The 19,929-nt window shown below is 39.5% G+C and overlaps 1 protein-coding gene across 1 annotated transcript; it reads right to left on the bottom strand.

Moving 5' to 3' along the window:
- Positions 1 to 1,498: 1,498 nt before the first annotated feature.
- On the bottom strand, positions 1,499 to 19,528 carry TWSG1 (twisted gastrulation BMP signaling modulator 1). The gene is made up of 5 exons (XM_052660506.1): positions 19,433 to 19,528; positions 17,815 to 17,971; positions 7,742 to 7,841; positions 4,380 to 4,646; positions 1,499 to 2,901 (listed from the first exon to the last, which is right to left on the bottom strand). Exons 2-5 carry the CDS (start codon positions 17,935 to 17,937, stop codon positions 2,720 to 2,722), a joined length of 672 nt encoding a protein of 223 aa, XP_052516466.1. The 5' UTR covers positions 17,938 to 17,971; positions 19,433 to 19,528; the 3' UTR covers positions 1,499 to 2,719.
- Positions 19,529 to 19,929: the final 401 nt, after the last annotated feature.

The raw sequence follows: 19,929 nt of genomic DNA, 5'->3' as shown, positions 1-19,929 counted from the left end.
ATAGATCATGTAAAATACAATAAACATAAACTCTTGGGAAAGAATAGACTTTAAAAATCTTCAATGAAGATTTCATTAAAAACAAACTTTAAATATGTGGCTTTTTACATTTACCTCATTTTCCAGAAGTCTTGGTTTCTTTTCTCTATTGTGATGCTGTTCTATTAGTAAAGTTATTCAAATATCCAAACATTTTATCAATTTTGCTTTCTAAAACATTAGAAATCATATTTCTAAACGAATGGCTCTCTTATAGCATCTATGTATCTTACTGCACTTGGATTATCATTTGATTTGGTGCTACTGTTGTGAGCACAGTCTTAGTAATAATTAGATATTACTGGGGGGCTCAGAAAAGCACAGACATGTCTTACTAAAAGACTGAAACTTTTATATATGACTTTTAGAACACCTACTGGTTTAAGATTTAATTTTTTTGGATCAGTTATAAAAAAGGTAACAAAATGACTTTTGATTTTTTTTTAAACCAGAGCTTCAATGTAGAAGTGAATTGTGCTTAGAATGATAATAGATGGTATAAATCATAGAAGAGCTATCAGTTTCCCAAATGCTATACTTTTAATTTGGAAAACTATTGTTCAAAACCTGAAATACATTACAGAATTGGAAACGGAATTGTTTAGGTGAATCCTTTCTTTTCACTCCTTCGTAAGTCAAAAGGTTAAGTAAATTTGAATGTAAAACTTACCATTATATTTAGGGATAATTTCTATTGGGAGAAATAGTGATAAGAAAAATCAGTTAAAACACAACATGGTTCAAGAAATTATTCTTCCAATAAGTGATATTATATTTTAGAGTTTAATAATGAACACCAAAAAAGGAAGATAAATGCAATTAAAAGAAAAGCTTGCTGACATATTTATGGAAAATTAAGCATGTTGTCAATAAACACAAAAGCATTCCTCTATTCCTAAGTATAAATGACTCTGAAAAACAGTAAAGTGGAAATGAAGCAGCTGGCTGCAGATTTCTTTAAAATTTTCTCTCAAGTTCAATAAAACCTTTGGTTTTATAGTTATTAGTGAAGAAAGGGAGCTAATGTTTGTTTTCAAGGCACTTGTAAACAGAGGCATTCTAGGTAAAAGTAAAAAGACATCCCAATGTTTTCTCATCTGAAAAATACATCCATGAGCTAAATTTCAACTTTTTAAAAGGCTAAAGTACCTTGAGTGTTCATTAGAGTTATCTGAAAGAGAGAAAAGGTATCAAGTCTTTATATTTTATGAAAGTTAATCATAACATCACATATGATCTTATAACTACTGTTCAGATAATGAATACGAAAAGCATTATCTATTTTTATATACTAAAATATTTAGATATACAAAGAGGTATTCCTAGAAAGTTATTTATAATTCAAATATATACTATTTGAGAAATTAATAATTTTGTAAAGCTAAGAGTCTCTGAACATAAACATGTACGTTTCAGTTTCACCCTTGAAGATCAAGATTTTATTACCAAGAAGGGCACATACTATTTAAGCTTATCTTCACTGACACAATGTTCTGTAGTGTATTTAGAGTTAATGTCGTCTTGAACAGAATTATCTGGGGGTTGGGGTGGGGGCAGGCAGCAGTTCATAATCTTAACCTCCTAGTGTGTGATTGCCTATGTTTAGGGAGAACACTTGATTCAGATACAAACCTAAAGGAAAGGTTACAAAATAACAAAATAATGAATGTAAATAGTTTTAAGTTTGTTTCTATTAGAATCCAGGCATTTTCAACCCTCCTCCTTCATACCTGGATTCTCTGCTCTGTCCCCTCCGACCACCCGTCCACTGGAGGACGCGGCACTAAGCCTGAGCGGGCTCATTTCCCCGTCCAGCAAGCACAGGGCTGCCATCTCCATACAAGGGGCGCTGTGTCCCTGGAGTCCAGGTGGCAGTGGTTTCCCATTCCTGGAGCTCTTTACACTGGTACCTTAAGTCAGAAAAGCTCTCCCTTCTTGCTTACCAAGCCGTCCTCTTCACAAAGCCTCAGGTGTGCCAGGCAATTCTTGTAAAGATGCTCCTTATGACCCACACCAGCACTCTGGGCCTGGGTTAGAGGAGGAGAGACTCTCCCTACAGCTTTGTCATATGTGGAGTGCAGAACTGAGTCAGAACCAGAGAGTTCTACATTGTAAAATACAGTAAGCGTTTACCTTCAAAAACCAATGTAAAGGGGTTTCAAATTAAACTTTTATGGTGATCTTTCGGTGAGATCTCAGAATGATCTATATGACTATCTACTCTACGCACAGAATGGGTAAATAATACCAGGCACAGTGGAAAACGGCAAACAACTCTAAAAATTCAGCGTCCTAGGAGTAGTACAATGAAGAAATCATAACTCATTAACATGCTCTAAACCTTTGACACAAGAGGCTTCTGGAATGTGGCAGAAAACGACAAGAGGCTTTGTGTTAGAAGCTTCTCCTTTCGGCAGGCATTCTCTGTGCACTTGCTCCTCAGATGACCAAGGCTGTAGGTGTTTTGAAGAAAGGGCTCCTGCCAGCAGCAGGCAGGAAGAGCAGTTAGAATTGGAAGTCAGAACAACCCTCGATTTGTCAGACTTTAAAAGTAACTCGGTCCAAACTCTTTACATTTTCTCAATCTGCTGCATTTGGATGCAACCAGGAGACATCACTGAATAGCTTTCCATATCACACCTCTGACGAAACTGCTTCTGTCTGTACAACTTCTCCTTCCTTAAAACATGCAGTTCATACATTTGACAGTTTTGCTACCATAGTCGATGCACTCTGGGCCGATGCACTCGCAGCAGGCATTGTGGAACCAGCGATACTTGGAAGCGCCCATGGACTCACAGGATATTTTACACTGATGTATGGACATGCAGTCATCAAAGTAAACCACGGTACACATGTGTTCTGAAAAACCAAAGATTAAGTAAGGTTTCAGAGCAATGCATAGGAAAAGGAGGAAATGCTCTAATACCTAGCCGAACACTGCTAACAAGTTATTTATCTAAGCTCTCTTGCTGTGAGCCTGCCCAGGATGGTGGGTGAGGTGCAGGGAAAAGAACACATCTGTAGTCACATTGAGGAGGGAGTCTCCTGCTCCAGCTCAGACACAGAGGGCTTCCCTCACCGCTGCCTCAAATTTCACTTTGACCTGGAAGGAGACCATTGGGCACCTCCGATAAGGAGAGGATCCTCCAGCTAAAACAAGTTTGGGAAATACTGTTCCAAATTTATACTGACAATTTACAATAATATAAACTTAAGAAATTCAAAGGATGCACTGTGGTTAGCAATGTGGCACAACTCAGCACTGGTTGTTAGAAATTACCCTGGTTGGTGTCTCTAGTAATTAGCTTCGTGCTTATTATTAGTTCATGAATTTGAATAATCTTTGAGAAAAACTTATGAATTATTTAACATCTAGCATGTTGATTATCTGTATTTCAATAATGGGAAAGTGGTAGTAAGACATATTCGTACATTTCTGAAGTTTCCCAAGACCCAGAATTTGTCTTATAAAGCACTTTAAACTGAGGGGAATTACGGATTCTTACTCTTTATTATCAAAAACTGATCTGCTTTTACTGTTGAGGGCTGAAGTTTACACTACTTCAGATAGGTAGGCTTGTAATGGAGGGCACAACAAGAAAGGGAAACAAAAAAGCATAAACTATACTGCTTGTGCATAACGCATCTCAGATTATAAGAAATAACTGTAATACTCAAACCTGTCTTATCCTTCCACAGTGGACCTGTGTGGAGAGTTGTATTTGGAAACATCACAGATTTTATGAAAGTTACATCCCTCTTACATTCCAAAGTTCAGGTGTGACTGCTCACTAAGACATGTTCCTAAACACGCTTCTCCAAGTCTTACATGTCACTCTTTCATTCAGTTTCCTGGCTGACCAACAACACTCACTTGCAGACCACTGGCTGGGCTCAGGCTACACCTGGAAATCAGGTGCCTGTAATACCAGCTGGCTCATTACAAAACTGAGCTGATGGCCTGGCATCATTCATGACATCAATGCTATTACAGAAACCTGGGCTCCTAGGACGCTCCAGATGTTACCTGATGATGAACAGCTCTGCATAAGGTAAGCAACTGTTGCTGTCTCATGAAAATAACAACGAAAACCTAATGCAAATAAAATTAGAACCAGGTTATCTATTTTTCAGTGTAGGCTTTATCATCGAGAGTCTGAAAGAGTTGTGAGAACAACTCCTTGTTTACTCAGGGATGGGTTATTAAAGTCCAGAACTTACTTAAGACTGTACACACTCAAAACCAAAAAGCTGCTCTAAAAGATGTTAAAACAGGCTTCACAGACCACACAGAAAGCAAGAGGGGCAAGAGAGAAAAAGTCGACTTTGGCAGTTACCTTTGTCACTAGAATATGGAGCGTGAACGTTGTTACTGGGAACAGACACATTTTGGTGGTGGGGTTGGTTCACGGTTTCTAAAAATGAAACCAGGTTCTCGTGATGTGAGAGCTCTTCTGCAACAGGGAAGGAGACGATGTTCCAGTTCAGCTGGGTGTCTCCTTCTGTGAGCGCTCGGAAGAGGGAAGGGATGGGCTCGTGAAGCTCCTCCACTGTGCTCTTCGAAGTTGGTGGCGTGTCGCTATAGTTTCGAGGGTTACACATACCTGGCGGAGGGGGTGGGGGTGGGGGGGTTGTGTGTGTGGGGAGATGGGAAGGAAGGCAAAGGGAATAAAATTTCTTTTTTTCACTGATTGAAATGTCATGAGATATTATTAGGTAGTGCCTTGAAACCCAAGCTGCAAAATAGTAAAGTCAGGTGCCTTCTAATATTGTACACAGACACTTTCCTAGCTTTTTGGCTAAGAGGGCCTAGAGGCAATGACACCCTAGTAACATTGAGTACACCAAGGGCCCAGATCTTGTTTTCTAAATACCTATACTTGGCTAAGAGGAACAAAGCTCCTTGGGGAAAAGAGTGACTCCAGAGGTGGGTTAGGGAATGTCCAAAATGACCCTGGCACACCTTTCTGTGCCAGAAAGTAAGGGAGTGATTAATGAATGATGGGACATGCCAAAAGACATGGGAGGCAACCTGAAAAGGCTCCCATTGGCCAAACTGACAATTTTAACATTAAAATAAATACTGACAATAATGGATTACCACTCTATGCCAAACTGACAATTTTAACATTAATGGATTACCACTCTATGAATAAAATAGCGATTTATGAGTCCTTATATTATAAATAAATGAATTTAAAAATGGAGGAGAAGGGAAGGTTCTTCCTTTTAGTCTTCTAGTCTATAGGAAACATAGAGGACAGAGCAACAAGTTAAATAACCACAAGAAGCTCTCAGTCAGATCCAGAAGGTGGCATATTTTCCACCACAACTCTCTAGTGCCTTCATCAAGTCAATGGAATTTTAAAAGGTGATGAGGGGAGGTGGAACTTTTTTAGAATAAAAGAAACTAAAGAAACCTAACAATCAAATATACTAAGTGGACTCTGATAGATCTTGCTTTGACTGAAACAGCAATAAACAACACTTAGGCAACTAGGGCAATCTGAACAGGACTGGGTGTTAGACGTGAAGAAGTACTGTTAAACATGTTAGCTGCGGCACTGATATTATGTTATGTAAGGAAACTCACTCTTTCTTCAGATGAATAACTAAAGCAGTTTGGAGGTACAGTAAAACTATGTATTTACTTTCTAACAGTCCAAACAAACAAGGCAGGGACAGACACACAGACAGATGATGGGCGGAGCAGGCATGGCTGATGGCACTGGGGACCATTAAACAGCAGTTCACTGTGCTCTCTATTTCTGTGTATATTTGGAAAAGCAAAAACAAAACAAACACACACATACCCAAAACAAAGCCTGTGGGTAGAGATCCAGGATCTAAACACCACAGCATCTGAGGAGTATGTTGAACAGCAAAGATGAAATAAGCTATGGCAGTTCCTCTTAAGAGAAAATCAGAAAAAAGGAACAGATGCTCTTACACAAGGCTGCTGGAGGAGAAAGCTTGCTGGACAAAGTGCATGGTTCAAGTCCACAGTAGGAGAAGGGACCCCTCTAATCTGGGTCCCCTCAGAAGTCTGGGCCCGACTTAGAAGGGAGGTGCAGCCATAGGTCTGAAAAGAACACCAAGGGAGCCCAACTTGGAGGAGAGCTGCCTACAAGGAGGAGAGCACTGCTGCACAGAAAGATCTGGAATATCTAAACTCTATGCTAGAAACAGCAGCTGAAGTTAAAATGAGAGATGAAGGTATGTAATGAATTAACTCAAAGTTGAAAACCGGTCATTAAATCCTTAAAGGTAAATAATATTTTGGAGGGGGAAACTAGCTAAGAAGCTCACCAGTTACTTCTAAAATTGTAGAGATATGAACATGTATAATTAATCTTTCTCAGTGGAAGAACTCTTCCTAGAAAAAGCCAAATGGCACTATTGTGTGATGGTTAAAAGATACACACACTCTCTCATATACTCTTTCTCTCTCTCTCTCTCTTAACACACACACACACACACACACACACACACACACACAACCTCTTTCTCTCACACACACACTCTCTCACATACACACATTCTCTCACTCAAACAGTATTTTAGTTAATGATACAAGTACATTCGTGTATTTGGCCTCCATGTTTATGATGAATGCTTTTACATGTTTATCAGGGGTTAATACCACTGTCTCTTTTTTGCTTTCATTATACATACTAAATTAACTTATATTTAATGCTCTAAAGCAATTCAAACTTCTTTTATTTCAGTTAACATCACACACACACACAAAACTACACCCATCAAGGGCAGAGAATAAACTGTCCATTTTGGGAGGACAATGCAGTAAGAATTCATTTATTTGACAGTCACAAAACATTGGCATGTGTTCTGTGTGCCAGACACTGTTCCAGGTACTATCTTAGATTCCGAGATATAGGGGCAGGAAAAGGCAAATTGGCTGTGGCTGTCTCAGAACTCAGTACAGCGTAAAAGAGAAGAAGACACTGAAACATTAACTCCTCTTTGGGAGAGTGCAAGAGCTGAATGTCACCGCAACAGTCTCCCTCAGGCCCATGCCACCGTGGAACTCCGGGAAGATTCAGCAGCAGCAGACCTATTCTATCTATAAAACAAGAGCATGCCCCCTTACAAGGACAATCAGAAGAGGGCTCTTGGAAATTAAAATGAAAGCTAATGGAATTCCCTGACAGTTCAGTGGTTAGGACTCTCCACTTCCACTGCAGGGGCCACAGGTTTGATCCCTGATCGGGGAAGTAAGATCCTGCATGCCGCACAGTGCAGCCAAAAGAAAAACCAACAAACAACTCTGCTCTCTGCCAAGACTGACCCACCCCAACCCCTGGCCCCCAGGCACCTATTTCTGACCTCTCTCATTTAAAATAATAAATAAAATTTAAAATTAAAATAAAATTTGCATGACTTAAAAAATATGTACAAACAGTACAAAAATTAAAAATAAAGGGTAAAAAAAGAATCTTCTGCTTGTTCCTCTACTCTTATTTCACAAGAATTTCTTCCCACACCTTTTCTATAAAAATACAAACACATATATATGTAAATACTATTCGAAACAAGCAAATGCAATGATGTTCTATATACCTACAATATCTTATACACACCCTAGTCTATGTACACAAAATACATTTATACTATTTAAGGTCTCTTAAAGTCAAGGATTCTATGATAGGAAATATTAACAAACTTAACATCAACTTACCAACACAGTCACAGCACTCATCCCAGAGGGTCCCAAGACACAGCATGCACTCCTTACAGCAGGAGCAGTTTCCTTCTCCAGGGCGGCACTGGCAGAGCTCCTAGAAACGAAGCAGACGTTCAGACTTAAAATTCCAAATAACTACATTTAAAACCGCTACTTTTTTGCAGCAAAAAAGCACTCCATAACAACTGCATTTATAGTAATTTACTCTTGGCACATTATTTTTTTAAATTTAACATAATTAACTATTTGTAGGAACATAAGATATTTATACTTGGAATTAGATTCAAGTACTACTTAGATCTCAGGAGATTCAGATTTTCTTTTGGACACATTCAATGAATGCATTTTGGATCCTTTTATTTTATTTTGAAACAAAATAAAGAGATTTTACTTCATAACCTATAACTTCATCACCCATATTAACACAACACACTCACCACAAGAACAGAATCCACTTTCCAGCTATTAGATTCACTGTCAAATGCATGGCCAGTTGACTTGTAGTGGGAGCTGTGGCTCCTCAATATGTAAAGTGTAAATAACAGCATCTTTTAACAGCTATTTTCATTAAGCTAAACGTGCCTGGCATGGCTGACTGTTTACAAAATGGGCAACAATCCTTCCCCTCCCCATGTCACCCTCTTTGCAGCTCTTCTGATCAAGAGACAAGGGTCTATTTCCAGACCTCTTGAATGGAAGTCATCTTGAAATTTGCTCTAATCAACAGAATTTGGTGGAAGTGATTTAGTGTCAGTTCTGAGTGTGGGCCTGAAGAGACCTGGGGTGTTTCCACTCCTCTTAGAATTTTGCCCAGCTGCCATGTGAAGCCCCAGAGAGAGCCACATGGACAAGTCAATCCCTCTGAAGCCACCCCGGCTCAGCCATCCTCCAATCAACCAGCAGCTGACAAGAGCCACAAGAATAAGCCCAGAAAACCCACTCGGCTGATAAAGGCCCAAGCTGCTGATCCACAGAAAGAAAAGCAAAATAAATGGTTATTGTTTCAAGTCACAAAGCTTTGGGATGGTTTGTTACTGCATGAAACTAATTAATGCGGCTTGCTTTGTACATGAAGCTTCAGGTAATTCCTTTAGCCTCTCCTCTATCCCTCCTCTGGCCACCAGAGCCACTGCTAACAAACCCAACCTAAAGGAAACTCTATGGAAACACATGGCTTACTTGGCTTTCTCCAGTTGGTGACATTATATATATATATTATTATATATTATATATATATAAACATAGTACAATATTCATCCCAATTAATCTTACTATGTTTCTAGACCATTAGAGTCAATCCATCATTCTTATATGACATAATTTTTTGCAAAATGATATCTCCAGTTTTAGTGAGAGGTAACTGACATACATCACTCACTGTAATTAACACTGACATACATTAAACTTTCACATTTAAGGTGTACAGCATGATGGTTTGATTTACATTGTGAAATGATCCCTGCAGTAGGTTTAGCTAACATCCATCATCTCATATAGATAAAATGAAAAAAAAAAAAAGATTTCTCCTTATGATGAAAACTCTCAGGATCTACTCTCTTAACAGCTTTCCTATATGTCACATAGCAGCAGTAACTACAGTCACCATGTGGGACATTACAGCCCTAAGACTTACTTATAACTGCAAGTTGGTACCTTTTGATCTTCCTCCAATTTCCCCTCCCAGTGATCCCACTTCTGGCAACCACAAATATGACCTCCTTTTCTATGAGTTTGTTGGGGCTTTTTGCACTTATTTCACTTAGCACAATGCCTTTAAGGTCCATCCATGTTGTTGCAAATGGTAGGATTTCCTCATTTTTTATGGCCGAATAATATTCCACATCCCTGTGTGTGTGTGTGCATATATATGTATACAAATATATGCAAATACACACACACACCATAACTTCTTTATCCATTTATTCATCAGTGGAAACTGAGGTTTCCCTATCTTGGCAGTTGTATGTAATGCTGCTATGAACATAGGGGTGCAGATACCTCTCAGAGTTGGGTTTTTGCTTCCTTCAAATATATCCCCAGATGTGGAATTGCTAGATCATGTGATGTGTGATGGTTCTATTTTTAATTTTTTGAGGAACCTTCAAAATGTTCTTAACATTGGCTGTATCAATTAATATTCCCATCAACAGTGCACAAAGTTCCCTTTTCTTCTGAAATTCTTCACCCCTTTCACAGCCTGTCCATGTTCCAGTACCAGCTTCAGAAAGATTACCTTCTACATCACTTTCACTTCAAAGCCGCCACCTTAACTAGAGAGCTGGTTGTGCTGAGATGTGGGATTTCTGTGTGGACTGGCTATTTACTAGTTCACTAAATGCCCCGTGACCAACCCTGAGCACCACTCTGTAGGCTGAATGTAGGATCCCAACCAAACTGGATGCCCATAGAGCTGGAAAGAAAGCCTGACCTATTGCCTCCACTTTTGTTCTACCACTGCCTCCCCCAGAATTCCTAAGTGGGTTTTATGTAACATTAACAGGCACTGTGCTAAGAGTTTTATAAACATTATGTTAAAGCTCATAAAGCCCTTACCAAGTTATTATTTATCTCTATTTTTTATATGTTATGAATTTATACATCATTCAATTAGTAAGTGGCTGAGATATGACCCCGGTTCTGGATCGCTATTCCTGCTTTTAAAACATAAAGCTTATTAATATAAATAACAACATAAAGCTTCTCATTAATTTAGCATTTCAATAATTATAGTTATTACTTTCTTAGAACAAGCCCATAATTAAACTCAGCTAACCCTTCAGGTTGTTTAATCGAAGGCACTATTATATCTTTCACTCTCAGTACTCGAATACAATGACAAGTGCTACTGCCCAAGTTTAATCATTGTTTGTAAAGGTAAAATAAGTATCATTGGCATGAGCTGCAAAACCAGTGAGCTGGGATTTAATACCTAATTCTGTTTTTGCTTCAGCCAGTTAATGATCACATCACTGCCTCCCTGGTCTGCAAGTCTCAGGGAAAGTGTGGGTGCTGCTCCTGGTCCAGATGAAAGGCTGGAGGGGGCGGGTCAGCAACCCAACCCAACTGGGCTCCAGTGTCCTTCTTCTGCCTCAGGGCTGCTCCAGCCCCAAGGCCTCCGCGAGCCAGAGCCAGGGGGGCATTCATCTCCACCTCTGCAAAGTACCACGCTAGGTGTTCTTAAAGCATGGTGGTCATACCGTTCAACACATTTACAGTGGAAAAAACTGAAACCTTATACTAAATAGAAAACAGAAATTTATATGTTTGAGCTAGCCTACATTGACCAGCGTGAGTATTTAGAGATAATTTGGTAATCTGCTTCAAAAGCCTCTATGAAATGAAAACATGGCAGGATGAAAAGTTGTGGGAAGAGTCTAATCATTTAAAATGTATTTTTACTATGTTAGTATCAGTGAAAATCTTGAATATTAAAAAGAATTTCAATTTTTTTCATGCCAAAAGACAGATTTCATATGACTATTCAATCTTTAGTGGAAAATCTTATTCTCTGTATGACTAAGGTGCTGGCGAGATCTTAATCCTCTATGCAAAATAAACTGGGGGGCATTATTCATCTAAGACTAAGCCAAGACTTACAGTTTCATTTTATAAACTATTTATGAAAGAGTTTTATTTTATAAACTCTTTATGAAAGAGTTCATTTTATAAACTTCCATACTTCCAGGTCAGAGATGGAAACTGGTCACTTGAGGGAAATTTGTATTTATATTCTGATGTAAATTCGCTGGTAGATATCTCCACTCTTTAACTGTTGCCAAAATCTGAGAGATTTGTTAGCACCATTGTTAAAACAGGGAAATATCATCACTGGAAACAGCATTAGAGTCTAGTGGACAGCAAATGACTTGGACCCTGTAGGGTCTGGATTCAAGTCCTGGCCCGCAAATGGCAGCATGTCACACTAAGTCTCAGTTTCTCAGATGCTTTGTGATCCGGCAGTCCCACTCCTAAGTATTTACACAAGAGAAATGAAAACATACATCCACACAAAGACCTATACATGAAAGTAAATAACTTCATTCATCATCACCCCAAACTAGAAACAATCCATGTCCATCAGCGAGTGAACAGATGAAGAAATTCACACAACAGAACATCACTCAGCAAGACCAAGAAAGGACTCCCTGACACACACAGCGGCATGGTCAATCTCAGAAGCACTCTACTAACTGAAAGAAGCCAGTAGCTACAAAAGGGAACACACTGTGCGATCCTGTTAGCAGACATTCTGGGAAAGGTGAAATTACAGGAACAAAAATCAACCAGTGGTGGGAAGGTACTGAGGATGGGGAGGAGGTTAGTCTTGACTCCCTGGGCACGAAGGGACTTTTAAGGGTGATGAAAATCCTCCCTACCTCAACTGCTGTAGTGGTTACATGAGCAGATGAGACCAATCTTACCCCCAAAAAGCTTTGGGAGACTAAGGAATACCTCATCTCATTTTTGAAGGACCAGTATAGTACACTGAGGCCCATAAATTTATTATTTTAACAAATCTGACCTGAAAAGTATAAAGCATTATATAACATAAACTGGTATTAAAAAAAGTAACGCAAAAGATAGTTCTGAAAATACATTTCTCTATTTTAATTTCAAACTAAATTTCGCTAACATGTATTTTTTAAAAAACAAAGAAACATAAAGCAATGCTGGTGAAAAATGCAGAATGTGAAAGTTGTATTAATATACAATAACCTTTATTCTATATTAAAGGGTTAAAAATCACCTAAACATAGAATAAAAAGGACTGTATCAAACATTAAGAGTAGTCAGTATTTAGATTCTAAACAGGACTATAAATTGCTTCCTTTCCTTTTTCTTCTTCTATGTGTTTTTTGGCGTCCCTTTGAGAACACAATATTTTTATCAAGGCAAATTTAAATTTAGGTAGTAGGACTTCTTAAGATACAGTTTAATTGTGTACAGTACAAAAAAAAAGACACTCAAAAACATAAGCTGAGGTCCTTAAATATTAAACTAAACAAACCGTAACTATTTATAATATCATGACCTAAAACCCCCAGGAATGTCAGAACAAAGGTAATTATGAAAATGAACACTGTGGGAACATCAGTAACCAACAAGGAATCAAACTGTACCTGTGATGACACAATTTTCACAACCCTTACTTAGGTCAAATGAGTGTTTAAAAACCAAATATAAACAACACATCTTCAAATAATTAACCTTTATTTGAAAGAATAAACATAATTATAATTATGTTAGTTACAACAAATCTGTTTTGACATACGAATACTCTTTAAGGAGGACATCAGACAGACTTTCAAACTTGGGACAGCAATATCTAACTCAAATCTTATCAACATGTCTAAATTCTAATTGGCAAACTTTTGTCTTGAAAATAATATAAACTTAAGTGAAATACTACTAACATTACAAAAACAGAATTTATCCTTTTGGTTAAATAGATCAACATACAAGTTCATGTATATACATGAACTACCAAAATATATTAAATTACACCCATTTTTTATATAACCTCATAACAAAACTTTAATTCTACTTCAAAAGTACCCCAAAGCATTTCTTTAAAATCATCCAGATGAGGTGAAGTGGGAGGAGGTAGAGAAGAGACCAGACTGGCCATATGCTGACCACTGCTGCTGGAGCTGAGTGATGGGTGAATGGGGAGTTATTTTACTATTCTCCCTATGAACATTACATTTAAAAACTTCCAAGTGTCCCGATAAAATCCTCATCTTTGGGGTGGTTTTTTTTTTTTTTTGGCCCCACCATGCAGCATGTAGGAAAGCACGAAGTCTTAACCACTGGACTGCCAGGGAAGTCCCCTGCACCTTTGCTTTGAAGGGAAACAATGACTTATTCTTCCCTTAAATTACATTAGGTATGACTTATTACTTCTGGATATTAATTTCAAAGATTTTCAGGAGGCGTTCCCTGAAGCAAAACAGGACAAAAATAAGTCAGAGTCACAACCTTTAAAGACAGGGAAGTAGGAAAAAAAGGGAAAACATAGTAATGTTCATAAAAGGAAAGAAGAAACACTGCATACTTTACAGCAAATGTTACTAGTGTAGTAACCAAGCCAAATAACTGCAGCAAAAACATGGAATTTAATTAGCACTGATTAAGGCACAAGGGAGAGGAAGTTAATTTTTTAGTTTACTGTGATTAAGAAAACCCTGAAGTTACCTGAACTATTTACAATTTTAACTTGAAATACATTTTAAAAAGCTAGAATTATTAGTGAGAAACTACTTTGAAATTTCAACTTGTTTCAGATAATCTAAGATTTATTGAGTAGTTAAATAACTTTGTAGAATAAAAAAAACCAGACTGTTGATTTAGTTCGTAAAAGTGCAAAATAAATATTCAGACAACAGGCAAAGTGCTAAAAGAATGCATCAGTGATCTCTGAACCCAAGTTTGAATAGCTTCATGAAATATAATGTTTATATCATCCTAAATATGACCATAAATATTAGCTAAAAATATAAGTCAATAAGGGGTTTTTCAGTTCTTAATACAAAAAGGGTCTGGAGATTTCAGCAGCAGAAGTGTAATATTGATCCAAATTTTAAGTATTCTTTTCAAAAAGGCAGAAGAAAAAAACAGGAAAGATTTTGTTAAAAGCAAAATCTTATATTACCATTTTTCCCCTAAAAGAGGACAGCTCAACCACTCGTTATATGAGCAAAGGAATATACCAAGATGACAATATTGCTTTCCTGATGTTAAAATTAGCTTTCTTTCCTGTCAGCACAAGATAAATACTTACACAGGGACCACCCTTCTACACAGCAACTTGTAGGAGGGGTAGGAATGACTGTGTTGGTGAAACACATTTACACAACTCTGAGCTTCCAGAAAATGTTTTATATTTAGTTGTTTCATGAGTTGCCGAGGGCTCAAACATAAACAAATGTTCTAACTTATCCTCACAGTACATCATTTCAACACGACAGATGTTGTTCAAACCAAACCAAAAGAACAAAAAGCAAAGCTAAATGCCCTCTTAGGAGGAAGTTTCTTCTACAGCATGGCCTTCCTTAAAGTTCTTATCTCCCATCTCTGTTTCTGTGCATGTTTTTCTGCAAGTTTAAGGAGAAAAGCTATCATTGCCATCTAAAATGTCAATGTGCCTTGATCTATGTTGAGTGGAAACGTGGAATTTTAATAACTCAGTATGTGTGATGGCAAACAAAGCCCCAGCAATTCCTCACCTTCTCAGGGCCGTCAACCACCCTAAGAACCTCCTGAACACTAGGGACTCTTCTCTTAGAAAACTGTACATATGCAAATTTGAATATAATTCTGGGGATCCCTTATAAGAGAAGCATTTACGAGGCCCAAAGATCCCAGCTGATAATTCTTAACACGTGAAAGGTCAATAACCAATCTATTCCTCAAGTGAAGAGAACAGGACTAGAAGAGGGCATAAAGTTCAAGTTTCTACCTGACCAGTCAGGCTATCCTCCACACAAGGGCAAAAATGACAAGAACCAGGTATCTACCAATCAACTACCACCCCAAACAGCACAAACATCAACCATTCAAAACAAACCAAAAACTTCACTTCAGGAAAATGATCATCCTCAGAGCAGATCCAGCATCGAGGACTTCTCTGACCCTCAAGTGATACCCTCCAGTCTATGTATGCCAGCCCTGCCACAAACAGTCTGGCCAATCAGACTTTTACGCTTCATTCTTAACTATAAAAGACATCAAAGGAATATTGTACATTTGAGGAAAGCCTCATGCATGAAATAAACATACACTGAAAGAAAAAAATTATCTTGGAAGAAAAAGAAACCTAGGTAACAGAATGGGGTCGAGGGGGAGGGGAGAGACATATCTCCATCTCCATCAATAAAACTTCTAGTAATTCTCAGAGATATCTGAGAAAATGGCATATTCGATACAAGTAAAAGTGTTAATATGAAAAATTACCAAGCAGAAAATAAGTTATTGCTAAAATTTTAAAATTCAATAGAAAAGGTTTTAAGAAAATCCTCAATAAAAAGACTCTCATTTTAACCTTACACACTCTGCCACTACACACTACCAAGGGCTATCTCCACTATTCCAGAAAAGGAGTAGATGATTCCTGGCTCTGAAGGAACAGGAATCAGAAATGCTCACATGTATGAAACCGTGGTGTGTGTTTTTTATTTTTTAAAGAGTCCTATGTTCTTCCAATGAGTTTACCAGAATCATCATTTAATAGGAGAAGCTGCACCTGATTTTCCAGTTTTTACACATTTTTTTTAACCTACTTTTGGAAGCATTTTGTATTACAGATTTTTTAAATTAAATAGCAAAACAAAAACTTTAAGAGTATTTATCGACAGTAACCAAAAGCTTTCTTCTTTAAATACTGCCTTACCAAACAAGGTCTTTAAATAAAATCCAATTTTTAATTAGCTGAATAATGGAAATCATAGTCTTGGAGAGTCAAAAATAATTTCAGATTTAAGTAGAGTTCCATCTCAACATGAATATAGCAATTATTATGAGACTATTTCTAATAGTGAATAGTGAAGCTACATTGAAACAATGTGGGAAGTGGCACAGATTCCCCTATGACCACAGCATAAAGCTGGACTTCACGAGAAGACTACAAAATTTTCAGCCACCATTAAGCCAGTGTGTCAAATCAAAACTTCCAGGTATAAAGCTACATGATATTAAAGAATTATTTTTAATTTTTAAATTGCTGATAGCTATGTTCAAGTTCTTATCTTTCAGAGATAGACATTAGAATTTGATAAAATAAAGTCAGGGGTCTGCTTGACACTAACAGAGATGGGGACCCTAACAGTGCTAGGGAACAGAGATGAGGCAAGGGAAGCCCTGGGTTAATGACTGCTGTAACTGCTGATGGTTACTGTTGTTCATTATATTCTTCTCTCTTCTATTTAAAAACATCCAGAGTTTAAAAAAAGAAAAAATGAACAACCAACCAACCAGCCTCTCTAGTTAAAAGTTTTGGTTTAAAATGCAAAGGGAGGGTATGTGGAGTATGAGATGGTGGTAACCACACTCACAGAAAGGCCAGGCTTCCCATAATGTTAACTATTAATGAGCACCAAAACATCACAAATCAGCACAGAATACCTCTCATCTACAAAACTCATGATCACTTCTAGTACATATGCACAAGTGCTCTCATATCAGGAGTACAGGCAAGTTGGCTGAGTCATACTTCATACAGAATTCAAATATACGTAGTTTCAGCAGTGCACTGAATTTCTTAGCCAACAGCTAGAACAGAGGCTAATTAATACAGGCACAAGACTGCTGATGGTCTAACAGGATGGGAAAAGGGAGAACAGCTATATAAGAGGTGAAGTTCACCACTAATTAACAAAACTTTATGGACAGTAATAATCAGTATGCATATGGAAAGACCATAGCCTTCGTGTTCAGACACAGGCCACGTTCCACAGCCACTTTTTAGCTCTGTGAACTAAGCCAATCGCTCAACCCTACTTTTCTCTTCAGAAAGGCTTGCCTTGATGGCCGAGAGAGATCACTGTCAAGTATCTTGAAAGCAGATTCTCCCAACACTTGCGACCTTGAGAAACCCTGGCCCCAAACCACCCAGCTCAGCTGCTCCTAGGTTCCCAACCCTTAGGAACTGTGTAAATAATAAATGTTTACTGCATTAAGCTACTCTGTTTGGGGTAACTTGTTACACAGAACAGACAATTAGTACATTATATTTAGAGAACAGTCTGTCTATGATTTGACTAGCTAAATTTTTTTTTTCTAAATATAGTAAGTGAGCCTCTTTGCTATGTAAACTCGATTGTACAACAGAACCCTTTAATTCACCTGAACAGACAGCTCATCACCTTGTAACGGCCTGTTTACAAAGCTGGATATTATTTCCTGTACTGAACTCCTTGAGTCTGAGTTTGTTTGTGAAGTATGGGGGCAAAACCCCAGACTAGTGTTACGGTTCTTACCCTGTATTACATAGACACTCTCTGTGTATTTGCATTCTGTATTTGCTATATAATAAATTTTAATATTAGTAAAAAGAGTATTCTTAGTCCTACCTGAATGAGGCATTTGCTCACATCACTGGCACAGAGTGCTTTGTTACAACTCAGTGACATAGGGACCCATGTCAGGAACACCAGAATGGGGAGAGTAAGCATAACAACAGAGAGTGACTTCATGATTCTTCAAAGACAATCAGTAACTCCCAGGAAGCTAAACAAACAAAAAAACAAAAAATTTTAATTCAAAGGCAAGTACTAAGGTAAAAGCAAATACGAAAATGAAAAACAAGTAAGTAAACTAAGACTCGTTGTTTGTGTTAGGACTTCTGAGTGATCATTTATAAAGATTATTCTCAACAAAAGATTACTTACACACTCAAAAAAGTTACAATTTTATATAGTAACATCTTGTTAGCCATCTTCAAATGTATAGAATTCTGAAATTCCTCAGACTATCCAGAAATGGTGACTGTGAAAGTTAAAGCAAATAAGTAGTTTCAATATTACACCATTACTATTCAGCTTTAGTTTCAGGCCTACTATTCAACTTTAAGCCAGTCAAAAAACCCAAAAAACTATTAATATTGCATTATAAATTTTTAAAAACATTTAATGATATTTTAATTCCCAATTAAAATAAAATTTAAAAATGCAAACTATTCCAGTGGTTACTTATTACTACCTCATTTTGTCTCTTAACATAATTAGCTAGAATGAAGCAGCTCAACGGAAGGAGTGGGCAGTTGCTCCTGACATACTTTAGCGATTAACAAAGGGAAGAGTAAATTATTGGCTGCATTAAGAACTCTGATTTATCAAAATGTGACGGTATTCTTTTACTTCCTTACCTTAACTACCACAGATTCTTCAAAATTACTGAAAAAGATGTTACAGTCCAAAACGAGAAAAAGACTAGCACAAATTCTGACGGTGGTAAAAACAACCAACACGGTCATTAAATTTTCAAAAAGGAGAAAATAAAACTTTCTAGGGTTTAAAACACACACTCAAAATGGAATCAATGAAATAAATAGGTGAGGTGAGACGGATAAAAGGTATATTTATGGGCCTTTCAGATCGCTGTAAACCTTTATCCTAAGTGTGAGGAAGAACAATAAAGCAAAGCCACAGAAGGTGGAGAGAGAACCGGGGCTCTGTGCCCGGGCGGCTCGGTTTTGGATGAGAAAGCCCGGGGACGGAGCCAAAGCGGGGCCCCTCCAGGACCGTCGGACCCGCCGCCCGCTGCACTGAACCCGGAGCGGCCGACCCGTACTCGTGGCGGCCCAAGAAGGCGTCGGAAAATGGAAGCTTCCTGAACTAGTTATCAGCCCCAACCACTGAACAGTGGTATTTCCCCGGCTCACGGCTGTCCCCGCGCCCCTCCCCGAGCTGCCCCTAGCGGGCGCCCAGGTGAACGAGGCGCCGAGAGGCAGGTAGCCGGCTCCTCAGCTGGGAGCGGCTGCCTCCGGGGCCCCGGGAACAAAGCGCCGCAGCCCGGCTGGCGGCGCTGACAGTGGCCCCGGAGGCCCGCGAGGAGCGACGCCTCGCGCCTGGCCCGTCTTGTCCCCCGCAGGCCGCCCAGGCCGCGCGGGCCCCGTCTCCTCCCGCCGCGCCGGCCCAGCCGCGGCCTCCAGACCCCGAGCAGCGCCCCCGCCCGCCCCCCGCCGCTCACCGTGCGCAGCGAGCTCGCCGGGCCCCAAGTTCCCCACGGGTCGGCCGAGCGGGCGCGCTGCGGGCTGTGGAGGGAGGCAGGCCGCGCCTCCACGCCGTCCTCCGCGCGGCGCCCGCAAACCGCCGCACCGAAAGAGGCAGAGACCGGCCAGTCTCCGCCTCACCCCCGCACCCCGCTTCCCTCCGCCCCCTCGGCTCCCGCCTGGGCAGCCGCCAGCTCCCGCCAGGACGCGTCTCTCACTCCCCGCCGCGCTCCTGTCAGTGCGCGGCCCGGCTCCGCCCCCGACTAGGCCCCGCCCCCCCGCGGGCCCAGCGTGCCTGGGGTCCCGCCCCGCTAGCGCTCCGCCCACCAGAGGCCACACCCCCGACCGGGTACACTCGCCGGGCCCACGCGCTCTGTCCTTTCTCCCTCTTCCCTGTCAGCATCTCCGGCCCCTGCTCGGCAGCTTCTTGTTCCCACGGACCCTGCTATCCGGCTCTTCTTGCTCCAGGCTCGAC

This window comes from Budorcas taxicolor, chromosome 22, assembly GCF_023091745.1.
Source record: "Budorcas taxicolor isolate Tak-1 chromosome 22, Takin1.1, whole genome shotgun sequence".
NCBI classification, from domain to species: domain Eukaryota; kingdom Metazoa; phylum Chordata; class Mammalia; order Artiodactyla; family Bovidae; genus Budorcas; species Budorcas taxicolor.
This window is presented reverse-complemented; position numbering and strand designations above follow the sequence as displayed.